Here is a 27,836-nt window from a genome sequence, read left to right on the forward strand (position 1 = left end):
GCTTTTCCTTCAATTTGACTCATAAAATTTATTCAGGAATTTTAGAATTAACTTCTGGAATACAACCCATATTATTTTCAAACAAAGAATTCTTCGGGTTTTTTACGTCCAATATTTGGAAAAACAAAGGTAATAAACCGTGCGAAATCCCCAAATAACCCAACATCTCTCCTCTGAAGGAAATAAATCTCGCATCCACCCAACCGACTTTTTTAAACAACTCATTAGGATGTTCTAAATTGCAGGAGAAGGAGAATCAGCGCCTTGAAAAAAGCATATATATTTGGGGCGATATTTCGAGCCTACGCGAAGTCCTAATGAAAGTGGTCGCAATAAAGGAGAGGTTGGTTGTGTAAATGAAAAGAGAAGTGTTCTTGTGTTAATAATGACTGCTTTCTTGAGCAAGATAAGTTCGCCTTCGAGGAACGGGGTCGGCATACAAACGTTCCCGAATAACCGGCAGTGCACCAAGGTTTTGCTGAAGGTTTTATATTTCCTGTACACTTAGAAATGAATGCATTGGCGAAAAAGTTAAGGAGATGATAAAGGCATAATCATTATATTTTATTTTTATTATTATTATTAATAATGAGAGCGAAGAAATTTCTGTAAAGCTCATTAACAAAAATGCACACAGAGAAATGAAAATTACCAAAAAGTGAAAGGAAGATAGCTCAGTCCAGCAAAAACGAGTGTGTCAAGATAAACTAGTATAATTTTTTCCTCATAAAATAACTAAATTTTGTAAGTGACATGTGAAATTCACTTCACCAAAACCGCCAATGAGCCAGGTGTCGTAGCAGAAATTTATAAATAAATGATCAGCAATGATAGGGTAGAAAGAACGCTGAGAATGGAAGTTGAAGAAAATGTGACATTGGGAAATTTGTTACGCTACTGATTGCCCCCAGTTGTAGGAACTTAATTATCTGAAGTTTGAGTTGCTGCCCTGTGGCGATGACCCAAACTTTTAAATGAACGGTGTAATTCACTTTGTTTGATGTTTAATCACCTTTTACGGTCTGAACGTTGTCTCCTAGAAATTAGAGCTGTTTATTTGCCTCGAAATGATTCGTTGCCTGTTTTCCCAATTCAACCTGACTATTTTTGGGAAGTCGTGGCTGAACATAGTGGGTGAAAGTTATGTGTGTCTTTTTTGACCTCACGGTGATTCTCGATAATTTCTCATGCTCGAGAATTCTTCAAGCATAATATAAAGATCGGTTATTATGATTCATACATATCGAGAGAAAGGTTACTATTTAGTCCGAGAGCTGGCAGCAAAAATAACTACCTCATAAGTTACCAAAGGTTTGGTTTGGCACTTTGGTTCAACTTTATTACCAAAACTTGAAACCGCCCGTCTGCCGGGCGTGAGTGGTCGCCTTATGGGATAAAAAAAATTGAAAAGATGAGAAAAAATCGATTGCAACTTCCTAATAGTTACCAAGATGAATGTTGTGTCAAAATGGTCTAGGATCTTAACTGAATTGAAATCGTAAGCGTCTGCCAACAGGGGTGGTCGCTATTTCGAAACAGACGCTGTCAAATATAGGATGGTTCAGAGCATAACCAAGAAATTTTAACCACGTATTCTACATCAAAAATAAGCCCTAGTTTGTCATATAAACATATGTCGAGAAATGTTTCCTCTCCGAGATACGGGGTGTTAAAATTATAGGAAAAAAAAAAGTTTTTTATTAATAACTTTCACACTGCTTGAAATATTTTTATGAAATTTGAGACATAGGTTTTGAGCGTCAAGGATTTTTCTATTCTACCAGTGGCCTCCGTACTGCAGCGAGACTGAATATTTTCAGATAAAAAAATGATACGCCACTGGTTTTTCCGACAATAAATATTACTTTTCAAATCCTTTTTTAATTTGGAGCAAATTTGGTTTCTTGACTTTCTGCTGAGCGAGGCACCGTTTCCGGTTAAAAAAATAAAACACACTCTCATGCATGAAGAAATCGCCAAACTTAAAGATGTTCGAAGTATGACCCATTTTGCTGAACACATAATTCACATCGACGTCTAATAGATCCGACAGCAGCAGCTAAATTTCGATTTTTTAATTCGTCGCAAGCATTTTAAATACGGCCAATAAGTTTTTCCCTTGAGTTCACAGAAGTCATATGTACGATTTCTTCCAAAAACCCCCATACGAAGTAGTCCAAAGGGGTAATATCGGGGCTCCGTGGAGGCCAACTGACTGGCCCATTACGTCCGATCCATGTTTCTGGAAAATTATTATCCAACCAGTACCTCACATTTCTATGAAAGTGGGCTGGACAACCGTCAAGTTGAAACCAAGCCGCTAACCTTGATTCTACTGGAATATTTTCCCACATATTTGCAAGCTCTGCCATTAGAAATTGTAAAAAATTTTCACCACTAACTCGTTCTGGTAAGAAATAGGGTCCAAATAGGTGATTATAATAAACTCCAAGCCAAACATTAACACTAAATTCTATTTGGAAATTTCTTGATCGAATGGGATGTGGATTTTCGTGGGCCCATACATGCTGGTTATGAAAGTTTACCACGCCCCGACGACTGAAACACGATTCATCAGTCCATTATATGGTATTTAAAAAGTCTCTATTCTGCTCAATTGAACAAAGAATCCACTGGCAAAAAAATAACCTTTGCTGTTCATCACCTTCTCGTAAACCTTGGACGGGTTGCAAGAATTTTTGACATAGAAAATCGAAGTGTGCGAGCTGCTATTCGACTGCTTGTTGTTGGATTCCCATCAAATTCACGAAGTATCCTCCATGGCACACTTTGCTTTCCACAATAAAGAAATTACAGTCTTTTATGGTTATGCTTGTATTGAAACGAGTAATTGCAAACCAAAACTGTCATTTAAGTTTTTTAATCAAATTAATCTACCCTAAAAATAGGAGTTGGGTGTGTGTTGAATTTATCTAATCTTAGAAAATTGCTACAAAACCGTAGTAACCTTTTTATTGCTATATCAAATTTTTGCGATTTCTTCATGCATGAGAATGTGTTTTATTTTTTTAACCGGAAACGGTGCCTCGCTCAGCAGAAAGTCAAGAAACCAAATTTGCTCCAAATTAAATAAGGATTTGAAAAGTAATTTTTATTGTCAGAAAAACCTCGCTGCAGTACGGAGGCCACTGGTAGAATAGAAAAAAAATGATATTATGCAAAAAGTGCTCCTTGACGCTCAAAACCTATGTCTCAAATTTCATAAAAATATTTCAAGCAGTGTGAAAGTTATTAATAAAAAACTTTTTTTTTTTCTATAATTTTAACAACCCGTATCTCGGAGAGGAAACATTTCTCGACATATGTTTATATGACAAACTAGGGCTTATTTTTGATGTAGAATACGTGGTTAAAATTTCTTGGTTATGCTCTGAACCATCCTGTATTTGACAGCGTCTGTTTCGAAATAGCGACCACCCCTGTTGGCAGACGCTTACGATTTCAATTCAGTTAAGATCCTAGACCATTTTGACACAACATTCATCTTGGTAACTATTAGGAAGTTGCAATCGATTTTTTCTCATCTTTTCAATTTTTTTCATCCCATAAGACGACCACTCACGCCCGGCAGACGGGCGGTTTCAAGTTTTGGTAATAAAGTTGAACCAAAGTGCCAAACCAAACCTTTGGTAACTTATGAGGTAGTTTTTGCTGCCAGCTCTCGGACTAATTGTATTGATGATGTGTTGTTGACTGCTAAATTTCTTGTTTCGTCTCTTAAAAATCACATAAAAATCACAAACGAAAATTATCCAAATGATTCATCTTTTATATGGGAAATCCATGGCCCACTAACAAAGCTGATTAGGACAACTTGAGTTTCACAAAAAGTAGGACAGGGACGTAAAAACCGCAAGGCTCTATCTTAAATAGCAAGCCAGAAACCTGGCTGTCTCACCCAAAGTGGGATGCACTGTACAATGTGAAATGAGCTACACCTACACAAAATAGATCCGCATAAATGATTGTAGTACAAAAACGAATTTATAATTTCAATATCTTTGTTAATGGCGTTTAAAATAATTGAAGGCCCATTTTAAAACAATCTAGTGAGAATTTCCAGCTGCCCAAGCAGTACCACTAAATCACCCAGAGTAGAAATATTCTTAGCTCTCCGTTCAGCAATAAATTACAGTTTTCTACCTTAAGCAACGACAAAATCAAATATATCGGTCGATAAAAGTCCAATTCGGGCCATTCACATAAATAAGAATAAAATGTGATTTTTCACGGAATCCAATCTCGTTGCTAATGGTCGGCAATTAGTTTTATTCTTCGCCTCCATCTTAGTTACTGTGGTTGGCCTTATTTTATCTACGGTTTATGTGGCTGGGGGCGTTGCTCTAGTAGTTCTTGATTCGTGAATTTCGATGTCATATTGACTATCAGGAGGAACGTTAATTCCAGCAAGGGTGAAAGGATATTTACATGCTTTCGTCCAATATCTGAACGTCTTAATTTGTATGTTTTACTAACGAGTTGGAACAAAAATATCAATAAAACGATCAAATTTGTAGTTGTATTCTGCCTTTCACCCATAAGTTAACCCTCTGATGCCCAAGTTTTTTTTCTTTTTTAAAATTATTTCCGTATAGTTTCAAATTAGCTTATGTATAATATACATATTCTTTTCGCAAATAGTTAACTGATTTACATTAACACCTGTACTCACAAAATGAACCTATACTGAAGGCGGACATGGGCAGAATAATTTTTTATCCACATATATGCAACCAGTCTCAAGGCGGACTTGGGTATTAGAGGGTTAAGAATCTGTAGCGTACAAGCGATATGTAAATGTCAGATTGAAAATTTCATAAAAAATGCAATTCTGGAAACGTTTCTGTAACCAAAGATTATAGAGTAGAAAGATGGGAAACGAAGCGACTAAAAAGATGTGAGCGCCATATGTGTTTCAAATGTGTTTTTAAGGCCCTAAGACTGGTTAAAATATCAATTCGAGGGACATTTACAGAAACATATGAAATTTTCTGAGATTTCAGACGGCCATTTTGGTCAAAGAGGTTTTGAATGTTTTGTTTCTCGTACCGCCTTTTGTTTATCAAGCTCGTTCTAGTTGCTGATTATTGAAATTTTTATCTAATTTCTTGGTGAAAACCTCAGAATATCGTTCGAAAATTATTGTATAGTGAAGAACTGTGGATCAAATAAAAAGAAAAATGGGAATGTAAGTATTAAAACTGGTCCGAACATGTGACTAGGTCATTCGTTGGTTTTTATTTTCAGTGCTACGAAGTGGATGAAATTTTGAGGGCGTAAAGGCCTGCAAACACTACTGACTACACCATGTGCAATGAATATTTTGCTTCAATTCCATTGAGAACTGTTCATCCACGTAAATTGTTGCATGCAGGAAGCATCCCTTCCATGAAGGGTCCTTAAGGGAAATTATGACTTTTATACGTCCATTCAATTCATGCAAAAGTTTAATTGATTTCGAATAGGGATTCGGGTGACTGTCAAATTGTCGTTTGGAAAGTCAAAGGTTTATGAAACCTTTTGTGAGTGTTTTGTTCATTCATATAAAACCATGGAGAAATTATACTGACGCCACTGACGGGCTTGAATAATACTTGTCTTGTCTTGTATAATATCTCTGTAAGGTTTTTTCAATTGTTGTTCTAAAAATTTTGCAAATAATGTGTAAGTAACGGAAATGTGTATCCTATGACGGTAAATTGAATATTGGTTCATATTAGTTTCTGATATAAATTGTACAAATTCAACTATGTTTATTAATTCAAAACGTTTTGCACAGAAAAAACACCTTTGACGTACCTATAGCAGATAACCATATACTCTTGTGTCCTAGTCAAAGCTCTATTATTTGTCCATAATTTCTAATTTTTGTAAATTTTTTATAGACTGCAAATAAGAATTTATCACATCCAACAGCGTATTTCATTGATACCAATTGATTCCAAACGATGTTCAGATGAAAACTAACATCCTGGTCACAAAACAAAACCATCCTTTTGTTTTGTCGCCCAGGATGTTTGTTATCTGGTTTCAACAACTTCAAAAATCAGAAAAAATGCACAAAGAGGTTCGTAGAGGAACGAAATTTATGTTTGGTTAAAATCTCGCTTCCAATCAATTTTTATCAACCCAGTGATCGTGATGACAGAAACCTCTATAATCTCAAATGGAAAGACAAGTTGAGTTTTAAGGATAATTCGATGGTCAATTGAAATATGCCATAAAAAGAAGAAGAATAGTTAAGATAGCTAGAGGAATATTAAAAATTTGTTATTATTAAAGATTTTCAGATTTCAGCTGGCATTACCAGCTAAAATTCATTATCCTAGTAATGAACCACACTAAGTTTTTTAAAAGTTTATTATTGAAAGACAGAAAAAGGCAAGAGTTATGGAAAGGAATATATATTTCTTATATTGAATTCAATAACTATTACTTCTAGCAGCAAGGACGGACAAATGGCACCTACAATTGCCTTTATGATATATCCAAACAAAAACACCTCTTTATGATACACTGATATGATATCGAACGTAATACAAGTTATGTTTCTTACTAAAATGGTATTATTATTATTAAATGTCTTTATTGCCCATGCAATTGGCCATCGATAAACTCCTTTTGCACCTAAAGATGATATTGTGATATCGAACGTAATACAAGTTATGTTTCTTACTAAAATAGTATTATTATTATTAAATGTCTTTATTGCCCATGCAATTGGCCATCGATAAACTCCTTTTGCACCTAAAGATGATATTGTGATAGGAAAACACGAATCCTGTTTTAAAAACTCATTTTTGTGAAAATCAGATGATCTGTTTTAAATTCAATTATGGATTTTTATCAAGTATCTGCCATATATCAATCTAATATTATAGAATTATCGAAGACTGACCGAGAAGAACTTTTACGGTAGCTCGCATATAGCTAGTGTCTTTTTCTGGCGGGCACCCTTTACGTACCTGCTCAAATATGAAATTTCAAATATTTTTACATTTTTGCAGGTGAATTGTCACGGAAGGATAGATCCGAAACTATGGGCCTATCCATCGTATAACATGAAGAACGTTCCATTAAGAAGTCTGACAAGGCAAGTTAGTAAAAATTCATGAAAGTCATTAAACCCGCTATCACACTATTGTCGAAATGTGTTGGAATTTCTGAGAATCCCCACGTAAAGAGCAGAGGAAGGAGGAGAAGAGCAGATTTGTTTTCCTAGTTTTTAGTAGTTCCACTGAACTACTAGCAAACTTGAAAACAAATAGATTTTTTCTTGCTAATTTGTAGCGGACGTTCATTGTTGGATATAACCTTCATAACATCCACCTTACGTGATATGAACTAATGATAAAGTAGTGATGCATCTTGCACTGACCTCAAAAAATACATCGATCTCCATTTGATGAACTCCAATGTGAAATACATATGTAAAACAAAGTTGAACAATAACATTCGTGTGATATTTGTGACAATAGGAAATGAATTCTGAGAAATTTTCATTATAACCCACTTCTATAAGGACTGACATTTAATATAGATCCATTGAGTGTTAAAGTAAATCATGTAAGGTTAATTTGATTACACCTTCGATACAGCAAGTTTCAGCTCATTACTAATATTCATAAAGTTCCCATTATATCAGATATAACTAAACTGTGGATGTATCTACTCCATGAATCTTATTACGAACGCATATATCACTGAAGGCATAATTTGGTTCCTATTACATAGTTAGAAATTTAGTCTTCTTCTATAAATAAGGTGAGTTCATTTTTTGCTTCTTCATTAAAAACGCCATTTGGATATATTATTAAAAATTATTGAATTTTATCAATAAAATGATATTATATTATATCAGGTAACCGGGGGGTAATGAATTAAATGTTTATCCAAGCATGCTTGCCCTCTACATATATTCCGAAAGTTTCCAATGCGTGCGCAAAAAAATAATCCCCATCATATGCTTTAAATGATCCCAAACCACTTGCATATAATAAGTATGAGTGGAGTTGTGCTGCATTCACAACCATTGGACGTAGCACTGGAGAAAATGCTTCGAGCACTACACAGTGAGCTTTGATAAAACGTGCTCCAGAGTCTCGAGCATTAAATACCGATTAAAAAAAAAACGTTCGCGAATACTTAACACTGAGCACATTTTTCAAAAACTGTTGGAAATAAGATATTTTGAGATAAGAACTGTATTTGATTGAAAAATATACCTTCTGTATTCAAGACGACTGATGATTGACGGATAAGAAACAGAGTGAAGCAAAATATTTCAAAATATCCTCGAAACTTTGTCTCCCACAATTTCAAGATTTCATATAGAAAATTATTACACATCGGCTGAAAAGTTCCTGGTCTAGCAATGAAATCAATTTTGTTTTCGACTAAAGTCATTTTATTCATCAACAGTTTCCTACTTGAATGAACGACAGTCCAACGTCTCTCTTGTATATTTCGGTACCTTTTTTGGAAAACGATTTATCTTTTGCGTCAAAAGAAGTTTCAGTTTCATCTCTTCATTGGAGCCAAATTTTTTTCCGGTGATAATTTTTTTCAGGTCTGCAAACAGGTAGCAGTCGCTGGTGGCTAAACTGGGAGAATAGGGTGGATGCGAAACCAATTTTCCTGCAATTTGGCCATAGTAGCCAACGATTTGTGACTCGGTTTATTATCTTGGGGAAAGGGCAATCTTTCTTTGTCATTTATGGTTGTTTAATCGAGATTTCTTGCTTCAAACGCACCAATAGTGATATTTTATAAGAATTGCTATCGATGGCCTTGCCCCTTTCAAAGTAGTCGACGAATTGATGCTATTTTGATCGCTTTGACTTGGTTTGCCGGCTGATGTCTACTCAGCTGACTGCCGATTTGACTCTGGAGTGTACCTAGTAGTGGATCCATTCTTCATCTATTGTATAATACCAAAGAAGAAAATCGTTCTTATTCCGACTAAACAACTGCAACAGCTCTCGGAATCGTCTACACGTTCTTTTTTTCGGTGCACTGTGAGAAAATGAGCAAACGTGGCACCCATAGATGATCATGTAAAAGAATATAATTTTTGAGACATTCCTTCTTGAAAAATATAGGCCATTGAAGGCCTGTACAGAAGATTCTTATGAAGCACAATCAACAAGGGCTACCACAGGACTTAATCTTGGGACCACTATGACTAATGGTTTTTTCGGCTGATATGGTAAATGAAGTTGAATATTTCAATAAATATTCGTTTTCTGATGATCTTTAATTTTAATTTCAACTAGTTGTGCCCAACCGTTTCGCAGGATCAATTGTTTACTTCAATTATTTTTTTCAAGATGGGGAAGAAATGGTCTGTAACTTGAAAATAAAATGTATTATGAAGCCATCCTTGGAGTGTCGCCTTTCCGACAGTCATATTAATATCGGTTGGGCCAATCTGGAGATTAATCCAGAAAACAGACAAAAATTTCAGAAGGAGTTGATTAGGTTTAGATTAGGTACCTAAAAAATTAAATATTCGAAAACTACTGGTAGACATTCCAATTTTATTTATGAAGGGTTGTTCAATAGGGATGGGCTGATGTTGATCATAGACATAGAGACATGGACTGAGCATTCCCTTTCTATCTGTGCACGAAATACAGTCTGATGTTGACAGGCTGTGGAGGCCATGTTGTTTCGGCGGCGTGTGTCAAATCTGTGGTTTATTATTCAGTCACTGTAACCAAATCACTATGAAAAGTTACACGATTGAGCAGCACTTCGAAATGATATAACTTTATTATCAAGGGGAGTGCAAACGTTGCGCGTATTGCGGCCATTTTATGGTAGACGCGATGGCCCTTCAAAATCGACTCTCCAATATTTGGTGACCAAATTAACTACCGGATTAGCAAACAATCAGTCAAAATCCGTACCATAGATAAACACTATAGATGGGAAACTCTCGGATAAAATTTTGTTACAAAGAACAGCGCCATCTCTTAAAAGTCAGCAAATTAATCTCGATTAATTTGTCGAGAGCTCTCTTTACTCTTTGATCAGGTTATTTTATTCTATTTGGAGGCAACTATGTAACACATAATACTCTAAGTTCATACATACAATTCATTAGATGAAATGTTCACATATTATGATAATTGAAAAACAATAGAATATATGATTGACAAACAAACAAAAATCAGTGAAATGAAAAATCTTTTTCAAGCTGAAATACCTCAAATTTGGAAAAGCTTTCAAGCACTTCATGAAAGAATCATACCTCTTTTTTGGTACTACTTCCTACGTGATCAGAAAGGATTTTTTCTTCGAATTCCTCATAGTCCGGTTTCTGAAGAATTATGCTAACCATAACTCTATAAGGAACCCACACGAGGTTCATCCGGTGGCAGTGCATTCACAAAAAGTGACAGTTTGGTGCGGAATTTGGGTTCGCGGCGTCAGTGGTGAGGCCGTCACTATCAACGGCGAGCTCTACAGATCAATAAAGTATTCGGGTTCGGCTTTCGGACAGTCCGAAAATGGCTCTAGAACTGCGCAGAGGATTTTATACTAGGGCTCAACAGTTTTGCGCAGTTTTAGAACAATTCTCGGACCGTCCAAAAGCCGAACCCGAATACAGCCAATGATAACCAATTTCTTGTGGCCCGAATCGAACGTTATGGACGAAGATGACATGTATTGTGAGGCTTCATGTCCTCTGTGTACAGTTTCGTTTGTCCGTGTACTCGGAAAACTCGTATTGAACACACAATCTCAACGGTGTTGTTCTTTATGATGATTGAAGTTGTAGGTACGATGAAGAATATGTACTCACAATTTTTTTAAATCAGGTGAAATTATTATTTTTAACATGTTCACCAAATATCTCAAATTAGTAGGTATTATAATGTCAGGAAGGAGAAAATTCTTGTTATGAATTAAAGTGAGTACATATAATTGGTGAAACATGTAATATTTGAACTTTTCCTTGAATGAAATGGTGTTAATATTCTCAACGCATAAGACCTCGATTAACATAAAACGCGAGATTATATTTTTGAAATGAATTTCTTGTAATGGTTTCAATTATGAATATGCTCAACATTTTCCACTTTTATTTCAGTCCTTGATTTTCCATTTTCATTTCAGTCTCCTTATATTTGTTGAGCCTGCACTATCATTCCTTTCAATTTTCAATTATTGAACTTTGAAATATGTGGAATTATGAGAAAGATTATCGTGAGAGAATCACTAATTATCTGGTGAGTACTGAGGTTATACATAATCGAAAATTTTGTGGTGTGCTTCAATTACTAGACCTCATCATTCAGTAAGTTCAACACTTTTTTCATTTTGCATCAACCATCTGTCACATAGACGAATTCATGTATCGAAAGTTTCAAATATTAATTAACTCTTTCGTACAAATTGGAAACATTATTCGGAAATTCTGAATGCAAATTAATATGCTATGAATTTGAATATTTCTTGTTTTCAAATACTTTTCTAGGTTATATTTATTTATTTCAGTACTGTGATTAAAACTATAGAAATTATTGACCAGATATTAAGCTACGTCTGGACTTTCAAGATCTACTGGGATGTCAATCATTCTTGAATGGACTATATAGTCCATTCAAGAAATTATTAACATCTCGCTAATACTGGCCTCCTGGTTTCCGGGCTCCCTCTGTCAATTCGCCATACAGAGCTATTTTGGGGATTCTTGTGTCTTGCATTCTCAGAATGTGGCCGCTCCATCTGAGTCGGGCCCTCGTTACTTGAGGCTCAATTGTTGGACAACTCGCGATTTGCAAGACTTCTGCATTCGAAACTTTGTGGAACCATCTGATGCGCATTATCTGTCTTAGATGACGTTGTCGCATTTGTTCAAGCTGTTCAATATGTCGCCTGTAGGGCGTCCAGCTCTCGCTTCCGTGAAGAAGCGTTGGGAGGACGACTGCTTTGTAAACAGCTGTCTTGGTCTTCAGATTGAGGTCGTGATTTTGAAACACTCTGACCTTTAGCTTCCAGAATGCCCGTGATGCCGAATTGATACAGTTGTGTATTTCCGTGTCTAGGTTAGCCCTAGTATTTATGAAGCTTCCCAAGTATTTGAACTGCTCGACCTGTTCTAGAGTTCCATTCTCCAGGCTCATATGTGTTTGAAGGCTTTCAAGCGGACTTACCAGGATTTTGGTTTTGTCGATATTGAGTCTAAGGACTAAAGCTTCGTATATATGTTTAAAGGTGCCCACCATAGTCTGTAGATCCTCTGGGCTGCTAGCGATAAGTGCTCAGTCGTCTGTATGTTGAAGTTCCCTTTTAACGGGTTTTTGCTCTGAGGCGCTTTAGGTTAAATAATCCATCAAATCTGAATTTTATTCCAACACCTCCTACAGGCATACTCATGTCAGCAATTATCGAGACAGCTATGGCGAAAATATTGAACAGTAAAGGCGCTAACACGCAGCCTTGTTTTATTCCAGAGTTGGTTGAGAAATGGTCGGTTGTAGAGCCATTATGCTGTATTCTAGCGGTGTTGTTGATATGAAGGCTTTCACAAACTGCTTAGAATTTTTCGGGTACTCCATGGCGTCCCATGATTTTCCATAGCGCTCTCCGATTCGAAGGCCTTACTTCGATATAGGTTCTATAGATCACACTATTGAAAATTTCTTCAGCCAGGGCTTTGAATATCTCCGCTGGTACGCCGTCTAGACTTGGTGACTCATCATTTTTCATAATTTTTATCGCACTTATGATTTCGGACATTGAGATTTAACTCGGACAACGTGTACATATGCAATATAAATATCGTAAAGTTTAATACCTACTCCACGATATGAAAAGATTATTTATTATTGTTTTAGGAAGATCTAGTGAAAAAGGATGGATATCACCTGGAAAAATATTCCGTTATAACCAGGGATGGTTATATCAATGTTATGTATAGGATACCCTATGGAAAGTATGAAGAACAAAATAGCTCATCCAGACCATCAGTACTTCTCAATCATGGATTGATATGCAGTTGTGCTATATTCATTGATCAGTGTGCACTCGCATATTATCTGGCCGATAACGGGTTCGATGTTTGGTTACCAAATAATAGAGGAACAACTTTTTCCACCAAACATGTGGATTATGATGCTGATGAGGAGAAAGATAGATATTGGGATTTTAGGTAAATTCATTAGTTCTACGCCGAGAACTTTTGGCACTTCTTCCTGTATACATACCCTCTTTGAAATTATTCATATTTCGGGCTGTAAAAATCGAAATTATCTTTGTAATAATCTATTCAGTAAGATTTTGAGTCGCGGAGTTGAAACAAGCACTGAAACGTACCTGTAAGTCTATGCACTGAAGTAAGATATCTTAAATTTAGTGATGCTGCTTATGTTCTAGGTTTATGGTCGAACTTATTGAGATAATATTTGTATAATAATTTTTAATGCTGATTAATTTGCCTTGAATTTGAATACTACTTCGGTTCAAATACCTACTATTTTAGGTTGACTTTATATATTGAGAGGGGTCTACACCGTTTTAGTGGTCAATTCGAAAAGAGAAAATGAATATCTTACGTCAGAAACCACTAATTCATATGAGGTTTTCACCTCGGAATGTCGAAAAAAGTTTTATTCGTCAAAAGGAAAAAAAAAATTTTAAATTTTTTTCATTTGGGAACTAATACTCAATCATTACAGCTCATAAAAATAAACGTTGAGATATGTCAAAAACTCGAGTATCTGCCTAATTGCATCAAAAGATTTGAAAAATTTTATATTCCTTAGTAAAAAATAGTTAAATTTCAGTTAGAAATGTTCCCACATTTTCTAAAAGACCTCCTTATCATTTTTCTATATTCAATTTGTTCTATCTATTACTAAGTAAAGAGAAGAAGTATAGTTTAGCATCACTCTTGAAAACACCCTGTATGTACTTGAAGTAATTATATACAGAGGAATGATATGCGAGTTGTCCAATATACGAAAGATGGTTTCCTGGAGTCCATTAATCAAAATGTTTTTGTTACAGTTTTCACGAGATTGCTATCTATGATCTGACAGCTTTCATAGATTTCATTCTAGAGCAAAATGGCGAGAAACAAATTTGCCACATTGGATTCTCGCAAGGTGTCACTACCTTTGCAATAATGACTTCGGAAATTCCAGAGTACAACGAAAAGATTAGTTTGAGCATTTTTTTAGGTACTCCTCTTGTATTTGACAATGTTTCAAGCTTTCCTGTCAAGTTCAACGGTTATTTACTGAAAGTGGTAATAATGGTAAGAAATCCTTTAACTGACCTTATCAGCATTATTATACAAAAGAAAACTGTTCCCATGAAACAGTTTAATTCAATGTTAAATAATTTATTATTATTTATTGAAATTCCTTCTTGACGCAAAACGAATTGTATAAAATATCATTTTACACTCTCTTAAAAATGGATACTTCAAACTCACAGTTGCGCGATAAGTAAAGAATTTTTTTTTATAGCAGGGGAAATCTGCGACCGTGAAAACACTGGGCTCTATCTCTCGCCCAGAGGAACCCATTTCTAGGGAACACTGTGGGATTACTCACTCTTCCGAGTTCGCGACCCACTTAACCTAACCTGCTTTTTATTGGTTCCGGGCATTTGCCTATAAACCATAAATCCTGGTAAGTCCGCCAGAAAGCCTTCAAACAGATATCAGCCTGGACAATGAAACTCTAGAACAGGTTGAGCAGTTCAAATACTTGGGAAGCTTCATAAATACTAGGGCTAACCTTGACACGGAAATACACAACCGTATCAATTCGGCATCACGGGCATTCTGGAAGCTGAAGGACAGAGTGTTCCAAAATCACGACCTCAATCTGAAGACCAAGACAGCTGTTTACAGAGCAGTGGTCCTCCCAACGCTTCTTTACGGAAGCGAAAGCTGGACTCCCTACAGGCGACATATTAAACAGCTTGAACAGACGCAGCAACGTCATCTAAGACAGATAATGCACATCAGATGGTTCCACAAAGTTTCGAATGCAGAAGTCTTGCAGCGCGCGAGTTGTACAACAATTGAGACTCAAGTAACGAGGGCCCGACTCAGATGGAGCGGCCACATTCTGAGGATGCAAGACACAAGACTCCCCAAAATAGCTCTATACGGCGAACTCACTGAGGGAGCCCGGAAACCAGGAGGCCAGCATAAGCGGTTTAAGGATACACTACATCAATCCCTTAAATCAGTTAATGCTAATCATAACTGGGAACAACTAGCGTTAGACAGGTCACAGTGGAGGTCTTTGGTCCACAGTTATAGTGGAGAATCGAGAAGGATACAGCGGCGGCCAGATCTGGTTGGAGACTATCCATGCCCTGAGTGTGGAAGGATCTGCAGGTCACGGTTGGGTCTCTATAGTCACAGGAGGGCACACAGTCGCAACTAGCACTAAGAAGTTACAAGTCTGTTCGATTTTTTTTTTTTTTTTTCTTCTTCTTCTTTTTGTAGATTTATTCCCGGTAACGGGATACAGCAATGAATAAACCATTTATCCCTTAATCGGTTAATTTCTTCTTGCACATTGTCGTGCTAGGGTTTTCATGTTCGTTCATTTCGGATATCTCTTCTTAGTATAGTTTTAATAAGTTTCCGTACTCATTTCAATCTCTCCTCAATTGATCTCGCGCTCTCCTTTTGTAAATTCTCATTCTTCCTCTGCATGTCTTCCTCCGGATCGTAGTCCACTAGTCTCCTGAGTTCTTCGTTTGGATGTTCCTTCACTGTTTCGAATAACATTTCAGCTTTCCTCTTCATAAATTCGGTGATGGATTCCCACTTCAAATCTCGATATATCTGTTTCTTCCTGACAAACCAAGGCGCATCTATGGCACATCGTAGTAGCTTGTTTTCTGTTGCCTGAATTCTTTGTATATGGCTCTTTGCCGCGAATCCCCAAGCACCTGATCCATAAGTCAGTTGCGGTCTAGCAACGGCTTTGATTATTTTCAATTTTGTCTCATTTGACATGTGGCTCTTTCTAGTTATCAGCGGGTAGAGCATATTCATCGCTGCCTTGGTTTTGTCAACGGCTTGTTTGATATGGCTTCTCCAAGTTAGACCTTTGTCTGGGGTGATACCTAAATATTTCGCTTCGTTTTTCCATTCGATTTCTTCTCCATCTACCTCTAGATTTGTTGTAGTTCTTAGTCTCCTCTTCTCCAGTAATATCGCTTGGCTCTTTTGTCAGTTGAGCTTTATTTTCCAATTAATACACCAATCATTTATTTTATCTATAGCTTCTTGTAATATTCCTTCTATGATTTCTAGCTTGCGATGTCGCATTGCGATTCCCGTGTCGTCGGCATATCGTGTCAGCATAGTCCTTGGAGATTTTGGTATATCGTGAATATATATGTTATACAGTAACGGCCCAAGTACTGACCCTTGAGGCACCCCTGCTTCTAATATCTGGTTGTGGAGTTTTCTCCTTCCACTTTCACGTAGAATCTTCTGTTCCTCAAATAATTCCTAATCAACTTGCACAGTTTCATTGAATATCCAGCATATCTCATTTTGTTAATCAATCCTTCATGCCATACTCTGTCGAATGCTCTGGCGACATCTAGTAGTACAAGACCTGTTGCTTGTTTATTTTGGAATACTTCTGTTATGTCTCAGTAATTGCTGTTCAGTTGAGTGATCTCTTCTGAATCCGAATTGCTCTGCTGAAATGAAATTCAGATTTTCAGTTTCTTTTGTAAGCCTTCTAGCGATTACTCTTTCTACTACTTTTCCTAAGGCGGACAATAAACTTATCGGCCTGTAGTTTTGGGGGAATTTTTTTTTTTATCTTTGCCTGGTTTGTTGAACACTATGACTTCTGCAGTTTTCACTTTTCCGGATAGTTTTCGGTCCTCATTATACCGTTTTTCTGATTATCTCTTTTATTTCAAATGGAGAAGTTGGTTTTTCTATTTTGTTGTCTACTGGTGGTTCGTGCATTTCTTCTTCGTTGTTCTCTACTAGTTCTTCCAGATCGTCATTATCGTCATCAGGTCTGTAATTTATTCTCGATTCTCTTTCGATAGAGTCCGCCAGTGCTTCTGCTTTATCCATATTCGTATATGCCATTCCTCTTTCTCCGTGGAGAGGTGGTATTTTAGTCTTTTCTCTTCTCAGACATTTTTGCATTTTCCATGCAGAATGATCGATAGTATTTTGTTCTTGAACTCTTTTGTTCCATCTATTTGTTCTCATGTCCTTCAGAGCATTTTTTAGAAGTTGGCTGTGACGGTTTAGATTTCTCTTATTTATATCTGTTTTGTTGAGCCTGTATGTTTTTCTTAGTCTCCGATTTTCCCTGATGAGATCTTTAATTTCTCTGGGTGTATCACCGTGTGGATGTATCGGTGCTGGTCTCGTTATTTTCTTTGTGCTCTTTTTGTAGGCATCTAGTATATTGTTTTCTAGTTTATCAACTGCTCTTTCTAGGTCTTCCGGTGTGTTGATTGTTGAAGAAGATTAAAAAAATTGACTGAAAATGAATGCCAATATACTTTCTTGGGAAGATTGAGAAACCAACTGGAATTTAGGAATGTTTCGATTTCCTTTTGTTCACGCCTTTGTTCACAGTTGTTTTTAAAATTCTGCACTAATTAACTCTTGATTTAGTCTAATGAAAATATTATGTTGTATTAAGTATTTTATTTGCAGATTATGGAGATGCTTTCAAGGAAAAAATTCAACGAAATGCCCTTAGTTAAGGAAGTGAGGTTCTCATTGTCATATGGAAAAAACATTATATGTCGAAAATTAATCGAATATTTCATGTCGTATGTTGTTGGATACGGAGATCCCAACCAGATATCAGATGTAAATAAACATGTCTTGAAATAATAACATTTCATTTTCTCAATCATGATCACTCAGCATTTTTTCTTTAGTGATTCTTGGAATAGTGCATTTATTTCAATAGTAGGTTTCTCTCATTGGACAAACATATTTTTTAAAATTTTTTTCCAGTTCGTCCTGCTTTGGAAAGTTACAAATCTACGAAAGAACTCATACGTTCTTGTTCACTTGCATCCATTCGCCACATTTCATATTGAATGCAACTTAGATCTTTTCTTTGGTCAACATTCTTAAAAAATCGAGGACTCGATGAATTCCCTTCTTTACTTGACTTAGCAACGTCAAAAATAACAACAAGTGTTTGTTTGTTTGTGTAGCTTAGAGATTTATGGATAGAAAATTCAGCAATGGCAACAGGTTATCAAAAATATGTTTTTTTCGTTGCAAAAATTCATGGACACACTGTGTTTTTATATAGCCGATGAATAAGATTACTTTCTTCATTTCATAACATATCTCCAAAAACATTGGCAGGACTTAGATATTTTGAAAAGATGATCGCTTTGTGATCGTTATGAAAATGATTCTTATACCTGTTCCATATTTTACAGCTGGACTTCACAAGGTTTGGTCTCACAACACCAAATTCATCATCCAAAAGGCAATTCGAACATTTTTCACAGTTACTCATAAGTAAGGAACAAATGACTGAACAATAGAGAAAAACATATTATTTTTTAAAGATTCTAGGTTCGCCAAGTATGACTTCGGAGCAGAGGAAAATATGAAGCAATATGGAAGCAAACTGCCACCTGAGTACGACTTATCTAAAGTGACAGCTCCGATTGCAATATTCTATGGCAAGAATGATATGTACAATGACTATAAGAAGGTAATAGAATGAATTTCAGAATTTCGATCAAAGCACACAATGAACCTAATAATTTATTGGTTCTGTCGATTCCATGAGGCTTACATGAGAGAACTTGTTTGGCAGGAAGAGGAAATAGATATTGAACAATTGCTATTTGATGGTAACGGGTTTTCTGTCTCGATATTCGAAAACAATGTTGCTCAACATGCCCAACAAATAATATTGTTGTTTCAATCTTAATCAATTTCTGTTGTTTCCTCAGTTTCCTGGCTTTTTCTGAAGTAATCAAAACGATTTTGTTATTATATTACATTCAGTAAGGAAATGGCTAAAACTCCACTGCGATTCTCATGTTGCACTTTTTCCATTGCATTGACAATAAAAAAGTCCAAAATTCTATCTCTTGTGTATACATATAAATCATTAGAACATCAACTTTTCCAATATGTATATGTAATTCCAGCTATCGAAGCAATATAAGAGTACTTGAAATACTGCTCCGTTTCTAACATAATCATTGATAAATAGGTATACAAGGATATATTGAAAAATGTTTAGCCTACTATAGAACCAAACAAAATTTCAATGTCAAAATATTTTGTTACTCAACATATTCTCCTCTTAATAGGATACATTTCTTACAGCGGACCTGAAACGACCTTAAAAAAAATGTTCTTGCTCGGCAAACCAGACCTCCTCACAGCTTTTATTACCTCCACGTTGGAAGAAAATTTACGACCTTTCAAACTTTTTTTCAGTTGAGGAAAGAGATGTCGTATGGAGCCAAATCTGGTGAATAAGGTGGTGTTCTAGTAATTCAAACCCTAAATCACGAATTTTTTGCATGGCAACATGAGATTTGTGTGCGAGGGCGTTGTCCTGCAAAAACAGAACAACTTTGGATAGCTTTCCGCGTCTTTTCTCTTTTATTTTTTCCCGTAGAGTGTCAGTATTATCGAATAGTAATCTCCGGTTATTGTTCTACCCTTATCCAAAAAAACAATCATGCTTCATAGCTTCATGGCAATCCCAAAAAACTGAAACAAGAACTTTTCCATTAAATTTTTGGACACGAAACTTCTTAGGTCTTGAAGAACCAGAGTGTCGCCATTCCATCGATTGTTGCTTTGTTTCTGGATATTAGAAATATACACAAGTCTCGTACATAGTAACAATTCGGTTTAAGAAGTCTACATCGTTTTCAAATCGAGCACAGATCGAACTCGATGCTTTTACCCTTGCACGCTTTTGGTCAACATTCAAACATTTGGGGATCCATTTTGCAGCAACTTTTCTCATGTCCAAATTGTCGTGAACTATATGATGAATGCGTTAGTAAATATGTATACTCTAGGTACAAGTCGGCATGCATAAGGAATGTTGGTATTAATGTTCATTTAATAGCGAAAATTCATTTTTCGTATTTACATTTTTTTTAATGTTATTATCATTATATATTTTATGTTTCAGGATAAACTTGAAACACTACTTCTCAATGTCGTTCATATGCAAGTGGTAGATTATGAATTTTACAATCATATTGATTTCATTTATGCAAAGGATAATATTGACCTACTCTATAAATATGTTTTGAAACAGATGAAAAAATACTGCTTGTATAATGGCAATGAATCTGAAATTATAAATGACTAGAAAATAATTGTTTTGTTTATCTGTAACGACACTTTTTTCAATTGTAATTGAAGTAGTATATGCTGTATTTAGGAAAGTGTAAAATTTATTTCAAAAAACATTAAACAAAATTAGGACTGGTAATAGTAATTCACGTGATATTTCACAGGGTGAGTAGGAACTTTCTAGGACGAGCTCAGCCGAGCTGTGAGTCCGATAAAATCACTTTTGGATCGTGTTACGATATTTTTGATATATTAATCGATGACCAATTCCTGAAATGCACAACAATGTGCATTTCAATCACACGCTGTACTAATAAATACAAAGTTCATGTTGTTATCAAATCCGTCTACATGGATACGCTAAATCGTCCTGAAAGTTGAAAAATGCGTCCCGAAATGCTATACTCCATTCACTTTTATTTTAGCACTCGGTTGGCCATGGAAATTTGACACATTTCACTCTGTATAGTACAAAAATTTGGGGTTATGACGCTTGTCAAAACATTTTTAGGTTTTAAATCAACGCTATGTTGCCCGTTTTACGTAGAAGTTTCTGATATTACGTATTTTATCACAATGTCAAATTTCTCCGGAAAATATGTGACGAACATAATTGGAGTTTATACAAACTGATTGAAGGCATACCAAATACAGTTATTTGCATGGAAAATACGAGAGATCCGTATAATATTAAAATATGCACTAGCTTGAGGAAAGTTAATGTTAAATTCTTCAACAAAAATCATATTGCATCAATGCAATGTAAGTAAAAGGAATTAAAGGAAGTTTCAAGTCAAGATGAACTTGACCTTTGAACAAAAATTTCACATGAATAAACAATTAATAGGATAGCTGGAGCGTATTTGTGGCTGTTCATCTTAATACATTGATATAATAATAAAAATTAGGTTTTAAATAAAATAAATAAATAAATAATTCCTTTATTTCAAATCATCTCCAGGTAAAATTACATAGAGAGGAATGAAATGATGTCAATATCAGCATTCAGCATGTAAGTATATACAATTTGAACAAACTCTGGCAAGTTGTTACAATTTAAAAAATCGCCAAGTGAATATGGTTCCAGTTTGATCAGGAGTTTCCTTATAGTATGTTTGAATTTTATCAGGCTAGACATTCTGCATGTATTTGGTAGTTTATTGTAAAGTTTTATGCACATATAATAGGGACCTTTTTCTGTACTTGTAAGCCGATGAGACGGATAAGTGAGGTTCGTCGTCCTTGTATTATATCCATGGACATAGTTGGACCTGAATTCATCCTGGTGCCTGAAAAAGAACATTAGACACTAAAATATATATAATCCATATATAGTCATAATCTGCATATCCTTGAAAACACCCCTGCAGGTGTCTCTGAATTTCATATGCCTCATTACTCTTATGGTTCTTTTCTGTATAATGAAAAGGAGTTGTATACTGGAGCTGCATCCCCAGAATACAATCCCATATCTTAGTACAGATTCAAAGTTAGCATGGTACAGTATTTTCAATGTTTTCTCGTCCATATATCTTGACACCACCCTGATTCCATATCCAATGCTACTCAGTCTCAACCCAGTTTTTTCCACATGATTGTTCCAGTCTAAGAACTCATCAATGTGTACTCCCAGGAATCTTGTCTCAGGAACAGGTTTCATTTCTCACCATTCAGGTTTATGCTATCACCCAGATTAATTCGGGAATTCTTCGTTCTAAACACCATGATATTTGTCTTTGATGCATTCAGTGCCAATTCATTCCTATTGAACCAACTACAGATTCCAGACAAACCGGCCCCTGCCTTCTCAGTTACCTCTGATAGCGTCTTTCCAGAAACCAATATGTTGGTGTCGTCCACATAGTTCACCATTCCATCCGTGATAAGGTCATTAATGTAAATGATGAAGAAAATGGGACCTGCATTACTGCCTTGTGCTAGGCCTCTTTCTTTGAATACAATCTTGGATCTGTTTTCATTAATAATGACCTGTTGTTTTCTCTCTAGGAGGTAAGATTCAATCCACTTATGTGCTTTTCCTCTTATTCCATATTTTTCAAGTTTGATCAGTAAATATTTGAGGTTCACGCAGTCATAGGCCTTGCTAAGATCTAAAAACATGCCAATAGTTACATTTTTCTTCTCAAATTCCTGAAGTATCATATTTACAAATTGATAGATGGCAGTATTTGTTGATTTCCCTTTCAGGAAACCATGTTGTGAGTCTGAGAATAGATTACATTTTTTGAAGAATTCCAACAGTCTTGTGCACATCACTAGTTCGAAGATTTTGGAGAATGAGGGTAGCAAGCTGATCGGCCTATAACTATCAAGACTTTCTCGGTCTCCCTTTTTGTACATGGGCTTTATAAGGGCAAATTTTAACTGATCAGGGAATTTCGCAAATTTCATGGAGTTGTTGATAATATATAACACAATACTGGCGTTATATGTGTAAGCGACAGTTTGACAATACTGGTTGGAATGTCATCATATCCGCTTGAATGTTTGTTCTTCAGGCTCGAACATAGTTTGGTCAGTTCTTCAGTATCTACAGGTCTCAAGAACAGTGACTGATCATTTTCTTTTATATTACAGGTGAAAGTCTGATGATGTACTTCATCTACTAGTTTCTGAACTGCGTCAATCAGGTGTGTGTTAAATTTGTCAGGCAGTGATGTTGGATCTTCATCGATGTTATGTTCTCCTTATCTATTTTTCCCTGTTACAGTTTTATTGCTACCTTAAGACTTTTATTTATTTATTTATTTATTTATTTATTTATTTATCAATTTAGGATACAAACAGGATGAATCCCACAACAGTACCCACAAATGCATCACATGAAACCTTAATTAAACAAAACGGTGTTCAGAATACAAGAACAAAAAAAAAACAAAAACAACATAATTCTCAGTATAAACAGTTAAACAGTTCTAAAGATACCCTCATTCTAACTCAGTTCAATAATATTTCGTAATGTTCTTCTAAATCTAAACAAACTCATTGCAAACACATCAAAGCTTCCACAGTACGTATTAAACTCAATACACATTCTAATTAAAGGTGAAGACATTTACAATGTATAGGACAAATCTAATGAAAAATAGAAAAATCAATTTTTGGGATCTTATTCTACGATGACATTCATCGGAAATACTGTAGTACACTTTTCGCATAAATTCACTCAAACATAAACTTCTCAAATAACACCACTTTTTTGGGTCTCCCAATAGAAGAAAATTCTTTGTCATCCTCTTCATTCACAATCTTTCTGATTGTGGAAATATTCAACTGAAATATAAGTCGTTCAGATGAAACATTCTCTTACATTGAATATGTTCGCTATCGTCTGACGTATTGTGGATTTCAGAATATCAGCGTATAACTATTTGAATGAGCGAACTTGAATTCTAAATAGCAATTCCTGAAACCCTGTTTCTTTTTTTCAATCACTTTCGGCATTTTCGTAATAAAAATTGATATTAGTTAGCTATCGCCGTTGCCACAATATCAATGTCATGAGACATTAACGACCTCACCACTCCGTTCTAGTTACAAAAACTTGAGGAAATTATTTCATGGCCAACCGACTCCTAAAATAAATGTGAATGGAGTATACTTTCGGTACTGCTTTTGTCAAGCGTCACTTTCGATTCAATAAATTACATCGAGAGCAAAGATTATACAATTAAGTAAGGTTAAATCACTAACTCTATAATCTTTGATTGAGAGTTGGAACGATTGCAGAAAAAATTTCAAAATGGTAATCGCCGTAAAGTAAGATTTTGAGCCGCGGTATTCAGGTTGGTATTGAATATGAACACTGACGCATGGACCTATTACATACAAGTTAAGATGTCTAAAAAAATGGTGTACGCACTCGTAATAGCATTTTTGAATGCTATAAGTTGATTTTTCCCAGGTTTCTAGGTCCACGATTTATGCACAAAACAATTATTTGGAAAAAAGGCCAACTAGTTTCAACTTCATTTTGAAGTCTTCATCTGGACTCTGAAATGAAACAACATAAACTACAATAATTTCAGATGTTCGATATTCATTTCATTAGAATTGGAGTTTTTGTTATTGAATTTCAAAATTGCTATTCCATAATACGAATGTGTATGTTATTAGATAAATAATGTGAGCAGTAAAAACTAGGATTGTTTCGACAATCTGGCTACGACTCTTCCTTCTAACGATTGACGTCATGGCATACTTAAAATAAATCGACTAAATAATTAATATTAATTGCATCTGCATAATTTATCTCGGTTATCATGCCACAGTCCAAGAATTCCTCCATAAATTCCACACGTAAATGATAAAACTCTTTGTTTCTCTTGAACTTGACCTCCGTTTGTCTCCCTTCTTGAACTTGGCCTTCATGTACAGCATTCTCAAGCTAAATAAAGTATAATGAATATTGAAGGATTATCATAAATAGATAATATATTGGATGCATGAATAAAAATCAAAATAAATTTGTATTTATTGAATTGATAAAAATATCAACAAATGCAATCATTTTTTTCTTTTATTTTATTTATTGAATAGAAATAGGTCGTATTCAAATTATCAATATCTGTTCTTATAGTTTATAGATCGACTATCTTGTTTAGTGGAGATCATTTCATGTAATAAACGTTTTTTTAAATTTGTTTCAATACCAAAAATTTTAATTGAATTAAGATCGAAATTAAAAGAATGAAGATTTTTGTAAACATGATCGGCCAATTCTGTATTAGTATCTTTTTTCAATTTCAAAGGATTTAGTATGTTCTGAGAATCTCTTTTGTGTTCGTTTATTCGATCTTTTATGTATCTACCTGTCTGTCCAATGTAGGTTGATTGGCAAACGTTACACAAAATTTTTCAAATTCACATTGTTATCGAGCCTTTTTGGCTGTCGTTTTGTCATTGTTAGATAACATCTTTGTCCATTTCAGAGCCCTGAAGAAGACTTTAAAATAAAGTTGAAGCCGGTTGGCGTTGTTTTTGAGAGAGTGGTTTTGTTTAAAACGCAGACCTTCTTCCTCTGAAACTTATTCTTGTAACGATATAAATCGAACTAACCAAGCACAATCATTCGGAGTATCAACATACCTTGGTGCTGACCAAGGTTTTGAGTTATATTCGATATGATTTCAAGTAACGCATCTCATCACTCTGACAGTAAATAATGTAAAATGAGTTCGATCTCGTTTCCTGCCATGTTACGATCGGCATAAATATTAATACATTACAGCTTTTTCTGTCAACGAATAAAGCAGCCATATATTTTGTCTACTTTCCTCAAGTTGGGAGTAGCTCTAACGATGTTCTGTTACCGAGTAAACCATGTTCAACATTAACCTACTCTTCGTCGAAGAAATAGTCTTTCTATTGATACTCCGAGTGCTAGTGATTGTCTAGTTCGATTTAGAGTGTGATTTTTGTCAATTTTACTATAGTAGTTGATCACGTCTTTCATGTATTCCATATTTTACTTCTATGATGCCGATTTTCAAAAGCACAAAAGGGAAATTACCGTCAGTTCACATCTTGAGTCAGGGTCATATAATACTCAAAATTTGACGTTTTCAAAACCTATCTTGAGATCATTCGAGGACATCCATCACATTTAAAGCGCCTACTCAAGTAAGATCGAATATTGAGACGTCATCTTGATCTCTATCTCACGTCGAATTTATTAATTAGACTGGTGTCTTGAGACGCTAATTGAGACATTCTCACAACTTGAGATCTGCAGATCTCTTGCAGGCAGTAAACGTACGTCATAATGACGTACCTTAAAGGTCATGTCAGACGTCATATAGACCTCAAAGTTGACGTCGTTTTGACGTCTAGATGACGGTCAAATGTCAGTTTATGACGTTATTTTGACGTCTTATAAAAGGGATAACGCCTAAGGAGGAAGGCAATGAATATAATAAGAATTAATTCAGATGCATACCACACGCCGATACGAATTCGACAGGAGTTACGATCTGAATGAGCTAGCCAATATACCATCGTCAGGGCCACCAAATAGAGTACGCTCCATCGAAGAAAAGCAGACGCTAACCGTGGTTTCGGTCAAGTTTGACCTCGTCAGAGCAACATAGCTTCTTTCGTCTGTTCCGATATTCCTGAACAGTACTGTCAATATTTCAGAGACGATGCCTATTGGCAAGTCGTTCGGGTTCTATTGTTATTCGATTGCGTTGCAGTAAAACCAGCAATATCGGAACAGGCCCCTTCACCAATGAAGTAACGTTTGGAACTGACGGATCCTTATTCAATGCTGGCACGCGCTACTGAGTACTATACAGTAACGTCACGAGAAGACGTCTTCATAACGTCACCTTCAATGACGTTCATAGTACGTCATTTTTGCGTCGATCACGTCCACCGTCAAGAAATCGCCAATTGAGTACGTCATTATTGACGTCATATTGACTTCACGTGAAGATGTCTTTATAACGTCACCTTCAATGACGTTCATAGGACGTCATTTTTGCGTCGATGACGTCTACTGTCATGAAATCACCTATTGAGTACGTCATTTAGACGTACGCTTGCTGCCTGGGTGACTATAAATACGGGCCTAGTGCTCGAAATATGCGAAATATTCAACAGTACATTGTCTCCATAATGAATGATTGTCACATTGCAACATGGCTTCGAATTATTCTGTGCTGCTCCTTCCTTGTTCCGATCCGAAGATCATATAATTTCAAAATTGACCCCCACTTCGACGTAACAATCCTTTATAAAAACACTTTGAGAAAAAGCAGTAGCAAGGTTCAATCTCCAACTGAATAACAACTACTATTTGAGGATTGTAAAACTGGAGAGCAATGCGATAAGATTATATTTCCTAATTGGTTTATCGCTCATTGCTCCATTCATCGGGTAACGTACGCATTTACTGTTTTTATTAAGAATGAGTTGATAATTATAAGTTGTTGACATGCAATTATTGATGATTCGTTTAGAATGATCTGAAATGATGAAAATATTCCAATATACGGGGTGTCCCACTGTTGGTGGCCTATTAGACGATTGCGCACAACGTATCTTGGAATTTTTCTGGAAATTTGGTTACTAGGGTTTACGCTTTTGATCTATCTTACTTGATCATCTGACTTCGATTCTGAACTGAACAACTGTGCCTTATCTAATGCATTTTAAATTTGTTATTTGACTGCTCCTTCTAATAGCGGTTTGTACTGATTTGTACCTATTCGCATTTTGCTTGTGCAATTAATAAACCTGGCGATGTCGCAGCCCAAAACAGTCTTATAAACATAAAAAGCGAGGAAGAAATAAGGAAAATCAAGGATAGCTGGTGAGGAGACAAAGCAAGGGAAATTCGAGCTTATGCCGATAACCATGACTACAGGCGTTTTTTCGAAGCTATTGGAACTGTTTATGGTCCAAGCAGAAAAGCTAACTTTCCTATCAGAGATGCTCATGGGGCTATCCTAACTGATGA

General features: G+C 35.7%; 1 protein-coding gene across 1 annotated transcript; it reads left to right on the top strand.

The window, feature by feature from the left end:
- Positions 1–11,145: 11,145 nt before the first annotated feature.
- LOC123318822 (lipase 3-like) lies at positions 11,146–20,492 on the top strand. Its single transcript, XM_044905567.1, has 7 exons — positions 11,146–11,258; positions 12,870–13,183; positions 14,041–14,290; positions 17,705–17,863; positions 18,454–18,535; positions 18,586–18,734; positions 20,187–20,492. The coding sequence occupies exons 1-7, from the start codon at positions 11,211–11,213 to the stop codon at positions 20,367–20,369; spliced, it is 1,185 nt and encodes a 394-aa protein (XP_044761502.1). The 5' UTR covers positions 11,146–11,210; the 3' UTR covers positions 20,370–20,492.
- The last annotated feature ends 7,344 nt before the right edge of the window (positions 20,493–27,836 follow it).

Source organism: Coccinella septempunctata, chromosome 8, assembly GCF_907165205.1.
Source record: "Coccinella septempunctata chromosome 8, icCocSept1.1, whole genome shotgun sequence".
NCBI classification, from domain to species: domain Eukaryota; kingdom Metazoa; phylum Arthropoda; class Insecta; order Coleoptera; family Coccinellidae; genus Coccinella; species Coccinella septempunctata.